At 38.9% G+C, this 15588-nt stretch overlaps 1 protein-coding gene across 4 annotated transcripts in view; it reads right to left on the reverse strand.

Annotated features, from left to right (window-relative positions):
• The window catches only part of ubr4 (ubiquitin protein ligase E3 component n-recognin 4), a 224472-nt gene that overhangs the window by 72198 nt on the left and 136686 nt on the right, over window positions 1-15588 (reverse strand). For 2 of the 4 annotated variants that reach the window (XM_041798817.1, XM_041798815.1), the window contains exons 47-69: window positions 12846-13062; window positions 12308-12524; window positions 11572-11604; window positions 11234-11297; window positions 10966-11100; window positions 10493-10667; window positions 10139-10270; window positions 9830-9951; window positions 8197-8308; window positions 7934-8064; window positions 7527-7704; window positions 6969-7073; window positions 6517-6654; window positions 3146-3314; window positions 2694-2898; window positions 2502-2615; window positions 2001-2210; window positions 1764-1913; window positions 1435-1662; window positions 1229-1307; window positions 877-1116; window positions 599-767; window positions 175-319 (exon numbers count right to left, since the gene is read on the reverse strand). In XM_041798817.1, coding sequence (XP_041654751.1) covers window positions 175-319; window positions 599-767; window positions 877-1116; window positions 1229-1307; window positions 1435-1662; window positions 1764-1913; window positions 2001-2210; window positions 2502-2615; window positions 2694-2898; window positions 3146-3314; window positions 6517-6654; window positions 6969-7073; window positions 7527-7704; window positions 7934-8064; window positions 8197-8308; window positions 9830-9951; window positions 10139-10270; window positions 10493-10667; window positions 10966-11100; window positions 11234-11297; window positions 11572-11604; window positions 12308-12524; window positions 12846-13062 — 3468 coding nt within the window. The remainder of the gene's footprint in view (window positions 1-174; window positions 320-598; window positions 768-876; window positions 1117-1228; window positions 1308-1434; window positions 1663-1763; window positions 1914-2000; window positions 2211-2501; window positions 2616-2693; window positions 2899-3145; window positions 3315-6516; window positions 6655-6968; window positions 7074-7526; window positions 7705-7933; window positions 8065-8196; window positions 8309-9829; window positions 9952-10138; window positions 10271-10492; window positions 10668-10965; window positions 11101-11233; window positions 11298-11571; window positions 11605-12307; window positions 12525-12845; window positions 13063-15588) is intronic. The other 2 variants (XM_041798818.1, XM_041798816.1) reach the window with 1 other exon arrangement.

The following is a 15588-nucleotide window of genomic DNA, read 5'->3' on the forward strand; positions in this document are numbered from 1 at the left end:
CAAAATCAAGATGCGATCTAAAAAAAACAAAAAAACAAAAAAAACCCTTATTTAAGCTGAAAGTCAAATACGGAAGCTGTTAACGGGACCAAAAGGATCAGACTACAACCATGCAAGGACATACCCCCCCCCCCCCGGCAATCCTTCCTTGATCTGCGTATTGTACAAACGAACCTTTTTCTCTGTCTGAGGGGTCTTGAGTGAGAAGTATCCAAGCAGGTCAACAAACTGGGCAGCTTTACGGCCATACGCAGGAAGCTCAGGCCAGATAGCCCAGGTCAGCTCCAGCAGCAGCTCCTGCTGAGACTTATTAGAGTTCCTACAGAGAAATTAATGTAAGGCACAGGAAAAGATTGTAGGTTTAATGGAATTTAAAATAAACCTAACTTCTGCTTTCACACCAACATTCTGTCAAATGTTTGTTGACTAATATCACCATCATCACTAGCCTTTAATCAAGTTTGTTTCAAGTCGGATCAAGGGATAATGAATTAATAAGAATATATTCACAAAAGCTACCATGTGTTAACAAGACTCACTATAGTTTGATTTCTGAACTAAGCTGTCTGTGAATGCCTGTGATAGCTGTCCTTAGTACCTGTAAATATGAAGTGCCAAACAATGGGCTTGCCAGCGGACAGCAGATGAGTTTGACTCCAACAGAAAGCAGCGCAAGAACTGGATGAGGGTCTCTTTGTCTGCAAACTTGTTGAGCTGACTGACCAGAGCCATACAAAGCTGATCCTCCTGGCTTCCAACTCCATCACCTGATGTCAGTGTTCAAAGACAAAGCAATGCTTGCATCTACTGTCTATTTCAATACCCATATATCCTCTTTACCATATCTTACCATATAAATAACAAATGATGCCTCACCGTCTCTGTCTTTCTCTTTGTCTTCTTTTTTGCTCTTTTTACTGGAGGACTTGCTCTGTGAGGACTGGGAGGCTCCTGCCTGCCCAGCACTATTGGACCCTCCTCCTGAAAATGATGTTGAGGAGGATGAGCTGGCCAGGACCTTACTGCCACACAAAGCACAGGACAGTAGCTGCAAAAGCACTGGGGAGACACCCTCATCTACAAGGAAGCTGACCTGGAGCAGGAAGTATAGAACAGCTGGACAGAGAAGAATAATAGATAAAAAGAGCAAAAAATGACAAGACAATTTTAACAATACCATTTTAGAAGATTGTGTGTTTGTTGCAGAAGCTGATGTCAAACAACATACAGTCATCCTTCATGCAGAACTTCTGCCAGTTGATCGTCCTCTGGGTGGCAATTTCAGCGCAAGCTTTTAGATGTTCCATCTGAACAGAGAGAATCAAGTTGATCACAAAGCAAAAATGCTGAACTTCAACAAGTATTAAAAAACCTGAAGAATCAAAATATGACTTTAAAACACAGGAACAAGTGATATGCTCAGGGAAAACCTACCAGACTGATGAGTGTGTCATACTGTAGGGCTGATCCAGATGTGGCTGTGACCACTCCAGCCCGGAGGAAGATGCCCTGCTCTTCCAGCAGCTTCTTGATGCTGCGGACATGGGAGTCAAGAGTGTGCAGATCCCTCAGCTGACGGTACTTTTCCTTTGATCCACAGATGAAAAGTAACAGCTTCCTGACTTGCCTCCTCACAAATGGTGTCTGCTGAATCATTAGATACTGAAGAGAAAGGTGGGCAGAAGTGTGTGGTTGTAACTATCTGTTAAGAGTAGAAAGGTGTTTGAAAGAAAAATCCATGAAGTAATACATTTTTTAATTACCTCAGACAGATAGTAGAACCAGGAATGGTCAAACACTGGTGGTGGGATACGTGGGTTTGTATCAGCAATCTTCTTGATCTGATATGGCAGCCTGAGCACCATTTCAGTCAAAAGCTGGGAGTAGGCCTCAAAGACATCAGCAGCATGCCCCTGAGGGGGAGCAAGTTTAAAACATTAACCTCTGCTGTACAAAAATCCCTTTTTCTTCAAATTTTAAAGATTAAGTTTTTGCTATACCTTGACATATTGGCGTAGGAAGAAAGGGCTCATGTCAGGGGGAGAGGATGCTGTATGTGGGCGGAGGAGCTGGCTTGCAGCCACAGGCTCCTCTTCACCCTGTTGGCTCTTCCAAAACTCCAGGAGAGATTTCAGCACATGGAGACAATAGTCAATGGCACCTAGGCTGAGCAGGGCAGTTGCTGTGGCATTCGAAATCAGTGACGATGACTAGAATAAAGAAATGAGTACCAATGTGTAAGAGTGTTTTTTTTTTTTTTAATACAAATGAATCAGTAAAAAGTTGTTTTGAAATCATTCGGACAGAATACTATATGAGTGATGCAGTTACTTTTGAAGGGTACTATATCACTGCTTTGAAAATGTATATGGTTTCTTATAGGTCTTAAAGTCCATTGCATATGAATATGGCTCAACAGACTTTTTTAAGTCGCCTAAAAACTTGGACTTACAAAATCTAACATAATCAGTAAGAGGGTCAGTAAAAAAGAAGGAATGTACCTCAGAGGAGGATTTGGAGCCAGACTTGGTTCGAGACATAAATACACTGAGCAGTCTCATGATAACAAGGTGGACTTCATTGATAGAGCTACGTTCATTCTTCTTGGACACATCCTGCAGAAAAAAAAAACTATGGAGTTATTACACAGGTAATGTATAAGGCTTGTTTAATCACAATGAAACTGTGTTTACCTTTTTGTGCATGCCTAACTCAGCAATAAGCTGTGCTAGCAGATCATCCAAAGCACCTTTGTCCTTTTCATCCTCTCCATCCAGGTCAGAGGTCAGCATGAGGATAACCTGCATGTAGGGGATAGCTTGGACACCTCCTACATTGTGGAGCTGACAAAGGTGCTGTAGCAAGCGCTCCAGTAGCATTAGGCGAACCATGTGAAGCCTAAAAAGAAACAATAAAAAAAAAAAATACAACAGCTTTATTTAGAAATGAAAAATATTATATCTTAAGCAGCATTCTTAATTACAACACTACAACACAAAGGGGAAATTTCCACCCTATTAGTCATAAAGTTGGCTATTACTGGTAGAGAAGCGTCATTAGAGGAAGGAGTTTGTTGTTGAAAAAAACGTCAACATAAAACCTCATACTAAATGCATTCTCAGGCTTTAAATTTGGGTTGTCTGACCTGTTGCTTGTGTGGATGTCTCCCTCAGTCTCTCCTTCTCCCTCTGAGCCTTCACCTTCCTGCTGGGCTGTGGTGGTGCTGATGGCTCCAGTGCTGGAGCTCACACTGCCTGGACCAGCAGGGTGGCCCTCTACTGTTGTGTCTCCATATGCACTACTGCGTCCTGACACTACACATACACATGATAGCCATAGTTTTGCATATTCAAAAATTCCAACTAAGTTATGGGGAAAGAAAAGATAGAACATGCACTATGTGTTGATCTGTAAGAAATACTGTATTAAAGTTGGATACTGTGTTTAAAAATTACCATATCTAATCAAAAGCCAAAAAACTGTTGAAGTAGCTGTTGAAGAGATAGCGTGTAAATACTTTTCATCTAATTTTAGACAACATCAAAAATCAACTACAGTGCCGTGAAAAAGTATTTGCCCCCTTTCTTTTTCCCCCCTTTTTTTGGCATATTTATCTCACTCAAATGTTTCGGATCATCAAACCAATTTTAATAATTCACAAAGACAACCCAAGTCAATACAAAATGCAGTTTCTAAAGGATGATTTTATTTATCAAGGGAAAAAAATCCCAATCTATCTGGCCCTATGTGAAAAAGTAATTTTTATTTGAGTTTTAATTGACCGGTTCATAAACCCGTGTACTCGGGGATACAAATACCTGCATTTTAAGCAGTATCGGACGTATTTCTGATACTGGTATCGGAATTGGAACAACCCTAGCTAAAACCATTGTAGACAAAAAAGAACACAAAGGCTAATCTCACATTTGCAGACCTGCAAACCTTGGCAAAATATTTTGAGTACCACTTGTGTCGTGCGGCTTTTTTTCACAGATTTTTGCAACTCCTTTACACATACGTACATATACATATATCAGGGCTGTACATTAACTTTTTTTGCCCATAGCACTGGTGCTACAGAGGTTGACTGTCTTTTAGCACAGAACAAAAACCGTTATATAAAATGTTTGTTACATCTCTAAAACCAACCAGTAAACAAAATACATGCTCAGTAAGAGAAAGTACTTGATAAACTAAACCAACAGCCTAAAATACAGCTCTCAGTTAGGTCTAACAAAGCAAACAGCCGATCAATGTTATGAATTTTGAGGTGCAGCAGAGAAGAAAGACGCTGACGGCTCATCTCCACATTTAGACACAAAACAAGCAACCTGCAGGAAGCTGACTTCAAAGAAGGTCCTTCATAGTTGGTGCTTGAAGGTGATTAGAGCAGTATGATATGGAAATCATATCTTGAGATAGATCAGACAGAGGAGCAAATGAGCTCCATTCATGCTGCTATTTACTGCTGTAATCCTTTTATCATTCTTTTTTTTTTTTTTTTTTAACTTTAGGCAGGCCAACAGACAGCTGAGGTTGTTTTTTTGTTTTCATCCTAATTACTTTAAATTTAATGTGTTCTAGAAGACTGAAGTATGTATCTTTGTTCATCCTAAAACTGTGTTTCACAGACTGAAGTGTTAGGTCTACGCATTTTTATATTGGTATTGATATAGGCAAATCTATAAGCCACAGTGGTCTATGGATCATTTAAAGCATCATAGAGAGTTGAGCCAGAAAACAGACTTTGTCTCTTCTTCTAAGGGTAATGTAAGGTCAAGAGGTAATCTAATGGCGTGACTCAGATTATAACGTTTTTTGGGTTTTTTTTATTTGAGAGGCTTCAGCTCATTTTTCATGATTTTGAAGCTTAATTTTATAAACTTAGATATGTTTTAGTTGACTGAAATATGACCTGCAGGTTCATAACACAGTGACCCGTCATACAACAGACGTAATTACACATTTATTTTCACTTTACAGGATCTTTAATCAGAAGTTTGCACAGACTGAGCGTTCTGTCCTCTCACTGACAGCCAACTCACTTCGACCATTTGTGCGTAATTGGAGAGGACGAAGAGAACAGAGAAGTAAGCTAGCAGATACTCATTTTTAACATTATTTAGCCTACTTGCCTTAATCAAAAACTTGGGATTAAAGCAGCGCTCCTCTAAAACATGATGACCACCTGTGCTGCATATGCCCTGAGACTGCCCTGTCAGTATGAGATGCTTCAGGTTATTTTCTCGCCATTGTATCAGCTGCGGAGCATGGCTGCTCGCACTCCAGGTGCAGAGGATTACGCATGACGAGAGGAAATAAGATTCCGCTTGAATTGAAAATGTGCCGGAAATATAAAATAAAAGGACTGGGAATAAATTTCAAATCTTAAATCAAGGTGGAGTGAAGTTTTTGGGGAAACAAGTAAACTGCACGCCTGGCATGCCCACACCTCTCTCACCTTTTCATCACACAGTTTACCTTTTTAACCGCCAGCTGCAGCGAGTAGGGGAATGGGGAGGCAGAAGGCAGGAGGCAGGAAGGAGGGGGAGCGGGGATTTAACGCTATAGGTTCAGCAGACTCGTTATTCTCCGTTACTCTGCATAATTAGTTGTAACTGCTTCACCACGCTGCTGCATCATGCTGTCTGACATGAGTATGGCGTGTGCCACATTTCCCAGAGAACTCACATGTCCGCAGCTTTTTGCATAGTTTAGAGAGGCGAGTCATATCAGCGTATTTACATGTCAAATTGCATACCTGCTAAGCAAAATGCATACAGGTTGGCAGGTCTGCATTTGCCAAGAAACATCTTGATGAACCCAAAGACTTTTGGAGAAATATTCTGAGGAATGATGAGACAAAACTTTTTGAAAGGTGAGCGGCCCGTTACATCTGGTGTAAAAATAACAGCATCTGATAAAAAAATATATCATGCCAACAGTCAGACATGGTGGTGGCAGTGTGATGGTCTGGGGCTGCTTTGCTGCTTCAGGACCTGGCTGACTTGCTGTGATTGATGGAACAATGAATTCTGCAGTCTACCAGAAAATCCTGAAGGCAAAAGTCCGGCTATCAGTTCGTGCCCTCAAGATCAAGCTTTCTTGGGTTATGCAGCAGGACAGCAACCCGAAACATACCAGCAAGTCCACCTCTGAACAGCTCAAGAAAAATAAATAAATAAATAAATAAATAAATTAAGGTTTTGGAGTGGCCAAATCAAAGTCCGGACTTAAATCCAATTGAGATGCTGCGGTGTGACCTTAAATGATCAGTTCATGCTCAAAAACCCTCCAATATGGCTGCGTTAAAACAATTCTGGGAAGAAAAGTGGGCCAAAAATCCTCCACTTGGGTTGCCTCTGTGAGAGATTGAAATTGGTTTGATGATCTGAAACATTTAATTGTGATAAATATGCAAAAAAAATCAGAAATCAGAAAGGGGGCAAAAACTTTTCACGGCACTGTATTCTTTAAAGACAAGGTCAGCAGAGTTTTTTTTTTTAAATCACCCACCACTATGCTCTCCTGCAACAGAGTCGATTGCAGAACCTCCACTCTCTGAGCCAACACTGCCACCATGCTCAGCTGGGGAGGTCCGCAGTGTTGAGCCGTCAGTGGCGGCTGTGCTGCCCTCATCATCTGATGCTGGGGCTGAAATCATAGCAATAGCTGTAACGGTAAATACACCACGGTCACCTGGCCAGGATACATGTTAATACTATGCACCATTAAACAAAGCATGCAGTACATTTGAAACACAACAATTTTTCAATATGACAGAGGTATAAACACTTCAATGGGCAATACACACACTGATTTTTAATGTTTTTCTAGAAGGATGAAAGGTGCTTTAGTATTTTCTTAGGTGTGTTTCAAACCACTGTACAAATATACAAGCCATCTTGCAGTAATGAAACCCAAAAATTCCACTGATTATTCGGCATTATTATTGGTGTTCTTGTTACCTGACGCTGTGGTGTCTGAAAGAGTGCCAGCATCAAGTGAAGAGGAGCTAGGAGCCTGACCAGACAAGCCAAGGCTTTGGAGGCCAAGAGCACTGCTGCTACTGCCTAAAATGTCATTAACATGTAGAATACATTAGTTGCACTTACACAAATTTATATGCAAAGTAGTGCTGTGCACAGAAAATAGGTTTTCTTAGACACTGTGGCAATAACCATTACAAAATAACAAATTCTTTGTCATATGACAGGATGATGCATAACAACTTACACAAAAAAAAAGAAATGAACTTAAAAGGCATCCATAAAAGCATGCTTAATCAGTCAGCTAAACTAGTTGCCAAAACCTTTTTTTAAATTTGTGTTTGAGAGTGTTAAAATTGCAATCATATCACAGTGGAGCAGAGTATTAAAGGTGGGTTAAAGATAAGGTATTAACCTCCAAAGTGATATCCTCTCAGTTCATCCCTGAAGTCTTAATAGTCAACATCTGGTTTGAGCCCAGGTAGTTTATGTTACCCCAGAATTATCCATTGGTGTTTTAATTTTCTGGCTATTTACCTTGTTGATCCTGCTGAAGGCTGAGAGCAATGGCCAGCTCTACCATAGTTTCATCATCTGCATCAGGGGGAATGTCCAGCATGGGAGGGAAACCCTCAGCCCCAGCCAGCAGAGCCTCCAGGGGAGATGGATTTCCATTGTTGACATTCTCTGCTGTCTCCAGGACCATGGACTCTGACTGAGAAGACAAAAACACAGGTGTTTCTTCTACATTCCCACAGAGAGAAAAAAATTGTAACAAAGACTTTGTATAATTTAACGTTCATATCATACGCCAATTAATTAAGAATACTGTTCTCTGTCTTTCTATATTATGTACTATATGTAAATGTGAGGGTCAACAGGTAATCAGTGCCAATTTGCATAGAAAATGTCAGCTCACAGACTTATTAGCCTTCTCTGCTCACCACCATCTCAAAGTCTCCATGGTCCACTTCATTCTGTTCTTGACTCTCCTGTCTCCCCTCCTCTCCTCCAGTCAGCACTGATGACTGCATTTTGTCATCTGCATCATCGTCGTCATCATCATCCTTGTCTCCTGATAAAGTAACTCAACCAGTTAGTTTTAGAGAGTTGAATGCTTATCTTTAATTAGAGCTTAACACAGGTTTTAATTCTTTGTTTAGACAAGTAACTCAAAACTATAACTTGTATCAAAACTATAACTTACCCATGGGAGTGTTAGAGCGTGGGGGAGATGGAAGGGTCACATGTCTTCGTTTGTTTCTTGGTCGAAGCACTCTGATCAAAGCCTGCTTACAGGCAAAGCTCACAGCCGTGTCCTGTGATTGGTAAAGGTTTGACCTTATTAATTTTAACAGAATAACATTAAAATGTTTCTATCCTATATTATCTAAACCCTAAACACCTGACAATAAATACTGATATAAAAATGTACATATTTCTAAGAAATCGGACTGCACTTTCACTAGCTAGATGATACGGACATGACGTGTGTTATTTGAGTAAAAAGTACAATTTAACATTGATGGACAACAAAATCTGCATTTATCATTTAGCAAATGAAAAGTGAAAACCTTGGTGATAAATATAAGCTCATTAAGATTTATATAAATCGCTTAAGGATGAGGCTGTATGACTGCAAACATCTAGAACAGCAGAAATGTTTCTCTTAATCTGAATTCTCTTCATAGTCAGTACAACTAGATGAAGGATATTCAAGTCCTATTATTTTGCAATGGTATTAATTTTCAACCGATACTTCCTTTCTTTAATTATCTCTTTTCTGTTAATTATACAAGTCTATTCTGGTTCTGTCTTTCTTTCAGCTTGTTATGTGAGAAGCTCTATAAAGGTAAAAAAAAAAAAAACTTCAATGATTAAAGATTTTTCTCGTCTTACTTTCATAAGTATGATGAGAAATATAATAACCATAATTTAGAAATATGACAACTTTTATTGCTTGGTTATTACATGGTTACGATGTATAAACTTTCATCACACTTACTTTAACATTTCAGAATAGCAAAATAATTACAGTTTGAAATACTGACTGATTTACTGTTCTGATAAAAAAAATGGAAAAGAAAAGAGATAGGCTAGTTATATGTGGGACAACATAATTGTCATGTCTGTAATATTCCTCTTTTCATCCTTATTTTCTCCCGTTTATCACACGACTAATCAGTTTGACAGAGAAAATTATTGTTTAGTTCATTGCTAGTGACATTACGGTCATATTGATTGTTTATTTAGATGACCGGTGCATCACTGTAATTGAAGCTGATGCAAAGAATGTGGATTGTCTTTTCATCTCTCCTTTGGTAAAGGATGGTCTAGTGTTTCCTAAGCTAAATGAGATAATAAAGGAAGTAATTAAGCTCCTTTCCTTTTAAGTGAGAGAATTCAAACAGCCGTTATCATGGCTGATACTAAAATACTTCTGGGTCATTTCACTTTGTGAGGGGCTCTTTGTGCTCTGAAGTTGTCAAAAATCTGACCCTAGATAATTCATACATTGATGGCAAATGTGTGTTGAACAAGTGTATGTAGGTAGGCCTATTCTGTCAGGATTATATCATTCAAAACAGTTCAACTTGATGTTTCATTTTTTCATGTATGTCCTGGGGGACTTTGCTTTCTTAGGTAACAGTAGGGAGGCCCTATGGTAAAAAGGTTAGGAACCACTGCTCTAAAAGAAAATCTCAGTGGCAAATATGTCTTTCTCTGCCTTATTTTTAAGTGACAGGGGTTAGATATCTCAGGTCTCATTTTGAAGATTTCCTGAATTTCAACTGAATTATGATTCTATATATTCAGTAGAATAGATGCACTTTACTCACAGGGCACAGCAACATTTGCATGTAGATTTTAGAGGCTACATTAATGTAATCCAGTTCACATGTGCAGTATGCATGGATGATGTCCACCAAAGCATTCACTGTTGCTTCCACATGAGTTAGACCTTAAATAGAGCATAAAACACATGCTGTTTTGAACAGATGTACGTTCCAATAGCAAATTATTTGATATTTAACATAATCATATCTAAATGTTATCCATGTTCGAATTCCCAATGCCTTTGTACTAAATACACATTATTCAAGTGAATGCTGTAGTTGCATTATTAAGACATCTGATTTTCAACTTACCAGGCAGGCAGGCAGGGGCAAGAAAAGCATTTTTTGGTTTAAGGGCATGAAGCTTCCAAAAGTTATTCATCAGGTGTGTGATGAAATTACAGCTTTCACCATCCATTTGTTTTTGCCTATCCTCGGTCATTTCTGGGTTTGGAAGAGAAATTCATGAATGTCTCCTTTTTGAAACTTTAAGATGCTCCAATTTTTAGTGTAAGCTATCCAACAGTTTATCAGACAAAAATATTTTTAAATTTTCAGTAGTTACAACTAGCAACAGCAAAAAGTGTAACTTTAGAAATTATTAACAGATCCTTTGGTATTTCTTAGTCTTATAACACATTTGTCATCAGCAAAGTACCCTCCTACCAGAGTCATGGTGTAGAAACTTTGTTTCTGTAAAATGCACCAGGTTGTTGGGTCTCATGATAGCAATGGACCGGGCAGTAATTACAAGCCTCTGAAACACATCAGGGTCAAGCTCCCTCCCTTCTCGGCTGCAGCTATTCAGACACTGTACTGCATTACTCAGCAAAGACTGGTCCTGAGGAGGGAAAAAAGGTTTGATTCATTAATTCCTAGAACCCATCAACACACACTAAAATAAGTACTGTCAAAAAAGAATATGAATTTAAATTGTCATTATAACCTGAATTTGAGTATGGCTGATTGAGTAATTGGATATATATAGGACAAACTTTAATTTATGGGCCATTCAGAAAAAATAGATTAGTTGGTTTAATATTATTTCAATTATAATGTGCAGGTCTAATCTTGGAAGGCCTCAGAGCACAAATCGTGTTGAAGTTTGGTGAACAGTTAAAGTCACTTTATTTATTTACCTTGTGGTTGTGGTAGGCAGTTCGGCTGGTGTGCAAGCTGGCAAGAAGTCCCTTTGTCTGCTGCTGCACACCAGCTGGGGTGGGCATGGACAGGAGTAGAGTAGCCAGCTCCAGCGCTGCAACCTTGTTCTTCTCCTGCATTGTTTTAATGAAAAGGAGTAGCTAACAATGCTTCTTTCAAAAAAGAAATAACAATTAAAAATGAAACAAGTTTTTGATTTATCTAGTTACTTTTGAAGACAAGAAGGTAAAAACATCATCTGCTTACCTTTTCACTCAAGGAACCTACTGCAAAGCAGTTTTCCAAAGCCTCGAGAGAGCTGACAACCAACCTGAAATGTAGATAAAAGATAAATACTGGTTCTACTGTAGTTTGCTTTGAACCAACACATCAAACACAACAAGAGCATATATCAATCTGTTGCAGTCTGTTCTGAACTAAATGCAAAATCAACACTGAATGCAAGAAGAAATGTAAGGAAGAGAATGATTTTTGTTTAAGTGTGGAAATGATGCATGGCATGTTCACAGTTTCAGGCATAGACACACAAACTGTCACACATGCACAAAACCACACAAACAAGCAGAAAGAGGGCAGTTACTAACCGGTCCAAGGTTGATAAGGACTCAGTTTCACAACTTTTTTATTGTATATTTGGGAGCAAAAGAAAAAGAACAAAAACAAAGTGTGAGGTTCACAGAAAGAAACAAGTGAAATTAATGATTCAGTTGAACATAAGAGAAGCATGCAAGAAAGATGATATCACAATAGCCATGCACTTAAGACTCTAAAGACAACCAAACCCCATAGTTCAAACTTCAAATCCCCTCAATAACTTGTGCTACTTAGCTCAAATTATGAAGAGTATAAAGATGCTAGTAATGCTAAATATACTGATGTCACAGCCCAGCAGGAAATATCAAATCTCTTACAATGCATTTAATTGTTTTTACAACACCATCATCTACTGTTCAGGCAAGGTTATGTTTTTGGAAAAAAAAATGTACACACAGATATAACATTTAAATAATAAAGTTATGGGTTATCTAAATGTTAAAAGTTGTCCTTACCAAATGTTCAAATTTATATATAAAAAGAGTCTTCCATTGTTAATGAAGGCCCTTTGCATCCAAGAATATAGAACAAACAAATGGTTGGCCAGGAATTGCTTAAAGTCTAAACAAGGATGTTGAATCAGACTCTGATACAAACTACGCCATGGGAAAGTGAAAGAAATGGGTAAACCTTCTCTCTTGCTGAGGATTGTGGTAACTTAGCTTGGTGTAAGTGCAAATTTTAAACAACTTGTAAAAAAATCATTAACTCTACAGGGGCCCATACCTCTCAAGTACACTCCCACTGGTGGTTGTTGGGGTGGATATGTCTCCGTCAGAGTTGCCATTGCCTTGGTTAAGGTTGGGACTGCAGACGTTATTAACTGATGAGGAGGAGAAGTCTTCTGGTGGATCTTCAGGCCAGCCAAACTGCTCCTTGGTTTTACCGTAGATCTTGATTGAATCAAGCATGGTGACTCCAGCTGGGTCAACAGATGCTCCAACTTTATTATTAACAAGAAATGAGGGTATATTAGGAATATTTGAGTACATCAGAGAGTGGTTTTCATTTAAATCTGCAGCACTATTCTTGACAGATAAACAGCTCAGTGTAAAATAATTATGCTATCTAAATAAATACTCATACAGTATTGAAACCATAATAGTTTAGATATTAGTAAAACTGTAACACATTAGTCTTATCAAACTTAACTGACAAGTGCACAGAAAATTACAAGTTAATGACCATGACTGCATTACTAGTTGGGATCAATTATAATCAAAAAAGTAGCTAGACAGAGTTATCCTTTCACATTCATGCTTACTGAAGATGCACAGCTTCTTGTCTGCCTGCAGGGCCTCCTCTCTGGTGAAGGGGAAGTCAAACCAGCGAGCTCTGGTCAGGTTTATCTGCATAGTGCGGCCAAAAACCTCAACATAGGAGGGAGCCCTCTCAATGGCCTGAGTGCCCACCTGCACCCGCATGCCCGTCATCACCATGGAGCTGTTGTTGTTTACTGCCTCCACAGTGAATCCCCCTGGCTAGAGAAGAAATACGCATAATCATGTTATTTTAAAAATTGTCAAATAATACAAAGAAAGATTTGGGGATCAGGAAAAACAGGCTGATCACAAGGTGTTCTGGTTTTGGCTCTGGTTATGTTCTGGAGTCTCAGAATGTTGGTGTTTTGTGGCGAACCAGACAGTCTGAAAGACCTAAAAGAGGGCCCCTCTTAACCTCTCCCTCATCCCTTCCAGTCACTGCCATCAGGCAGATGATACAAAGTTCCCCTGGCCCCAGAACATTTCCAAAAAGTCCTTCATTCCCTCTGCAATAACCCCCTTGAACAATATTAAACAGACACTACACAGCACTTGTTTTTATCAGCTGACACAATACTTGTTTTTTTTTTTATTAGCTGCTGCTTTAAATACCAAGGGTGCAAGAGCCCTATCGAAATTGGTCAGGTTCATCATTATTAGGGCCCTAGCACCAAGTGGTGAAAGAGCCCTATTGAATTTGGTCAGGTTCATCATTATCAGGGCCTGAGCACCGAGTGATGTGAGAACCTAATTGTTTCTGTTAGAGACTTATTAGTCACCAACATCACATTAACCTTTGAAGCCCTTAACATATTAAAAAAGTTAAGAAACTTTGCAGGTTTATCCGGTCTTGTGAAAAATGTGACATTTTCCTGGTCTCTAACATGCCAATGCAAAATTGCATCAATAGTGCCTCCTAACAGTTTTCATAGTTAAAGCACCCTCCTTCGACTTTGTCATAGACAGATGAAATTTTGTGGGCAGATGCGCCTTGGGGAGATCTACACAAAAAGCTTCTTGGGAAGAGAGACTCGATCGCCAACAGGAAATCCACCATTTTGAATAAATGAGCAAAAATACGGTATTTTGGCCCTCTTCCAGGGGTCATATCTGGATTATACGGTGGCCAGTAAGGGTCAACGGCCTGAAAAGGCCAGACACATTCTAAATGAAACAAAACGGTTTCAATTAAAGGAATGCTTCAACTTTAGAGACATAATCGAAAGTCCAAACAAACTTCAAAAAGGTAAAACCTGGTGCAACTTAAAAAACGCTCTCCAAGAAACAAAAACAAATCCTGCTGAAAACAAAGAAGACATGTCATAGTTGAAAATTTCATTGGAATTTTTTTGTTACTCAAAGGTGTGTGACCATGGCAAAACTTTTCTTCGCTATGAAAAGGAAGTAGAATTAACTGGGGCTTAGAAAACTTGCAGAACCCTGAAACCTGGCACAAAAATTCATAGTGGGACTCTGAGATGACTTCTCTTTGTGTTGTGGGTAGGTGTGGCCTTTTGGCTCAGTGGCGCCCCCTAAAATATTTCAACAAATCAGCCCCTGCAGCACATATTACCTGGGCTTTTGCAAATTGTTAAGCATATCCGTCATATCAGGACCTACAATAAAGCCTCTTGGACCTATACTGTAAAACTAAAAGCAAGTCTATTTTTTATTGTGCTTAAAGTTTCAAAGCTGCCGATTCTCTTTAATGGAACCAAAATTAAGGCTATGCTGCTATCTTGTGATGATACAAAAATACTCCAAAACAATTAAGGACAGGGCCCAAACAGCAGACAACACATTACAAAGTTTGTATCTGTCTATTTGTCTATAAATATAAGATAAAATGACAAAATGAGAGGAGATATAAAAGAATTGAAGGAAATAATGAAACAAACTTGTACACATCTGTATCTCTGTATTCTTTACCTCTATATCTGTTTATATTACACATTTGTAACCACGGTGAAACATTTAAAGTCACGAAAAAGAAAGTTCTCTGTAAAAGTGCTTATAAACACAGTTATTGGCAGGCATGAGACCAGTGGAGACATGACAAGGATTGTGTAGTTTTTCAGTGGGAGAGGCAGAGCTGTTTAGAGCTGCTTCGGACTTAAATGACATTTTGAAATAACATAAAAACATTAGAAAAAAATCCTTGTTGGGAGTACTTGGTGGGATAACTTACAGTTTTTCTCCATTGGTTTGGCTCATTTCTTGAAACAGAAATTACATTCTCAAAACTCTAAGATCATTTGGCAAAACAGTCTTACCGTTCAGCACAACACCATAGCTCACGTGCAACAGCTCATATCTCTCCCAAAACTGTTCACTCATGCTTCAAAGCTAAATTCCTTTCCCATATAAATAGTCAGTGCCACCAAAAATGCAAAGATCCTTCTCAATTGCTTTGGCTCATTTTTTAAAACAGAAAGGACATTCTCAACACTCTTGGTGCTTCTGCCAAAATAACCTGGAGGGTTCAGCACAACACCATGGTTGACACCTGACAAAAGCTCATATCTCTCCCAAAACAGTTCACCCATTTGTGAAAACCAAATTCTATTCCCATATAAAGAGTCAGTACCCCCAAAATGCATTGTCCCTTTGGCATCGTGTAAGCACTGCAAGTCAAAATGTTTTGATGTTTTGTCACTATGGCAGATGAACATTCAAATATCCCTCATGTCCACCTCTCAGTCTTAGCCCAGTCCTTCATTGACAATGGTTACTGTGCTATTTTTT

The sequence above is a fragment of the Cheilinus undulatus genome, linkage group 11, assembly GCF_018320785.1.
Source record: "Cheilinus undulatus linkage group 11, ASM1832078v1, whole genome shotgun sequence".
In the NCBI taxonomy this organism is placed as follows: Eukaryota; Metazoa; Chordata; class Actinopteri; order Labriformes; family Labridae; genus Cheilinus; species Cheilinus undulatus.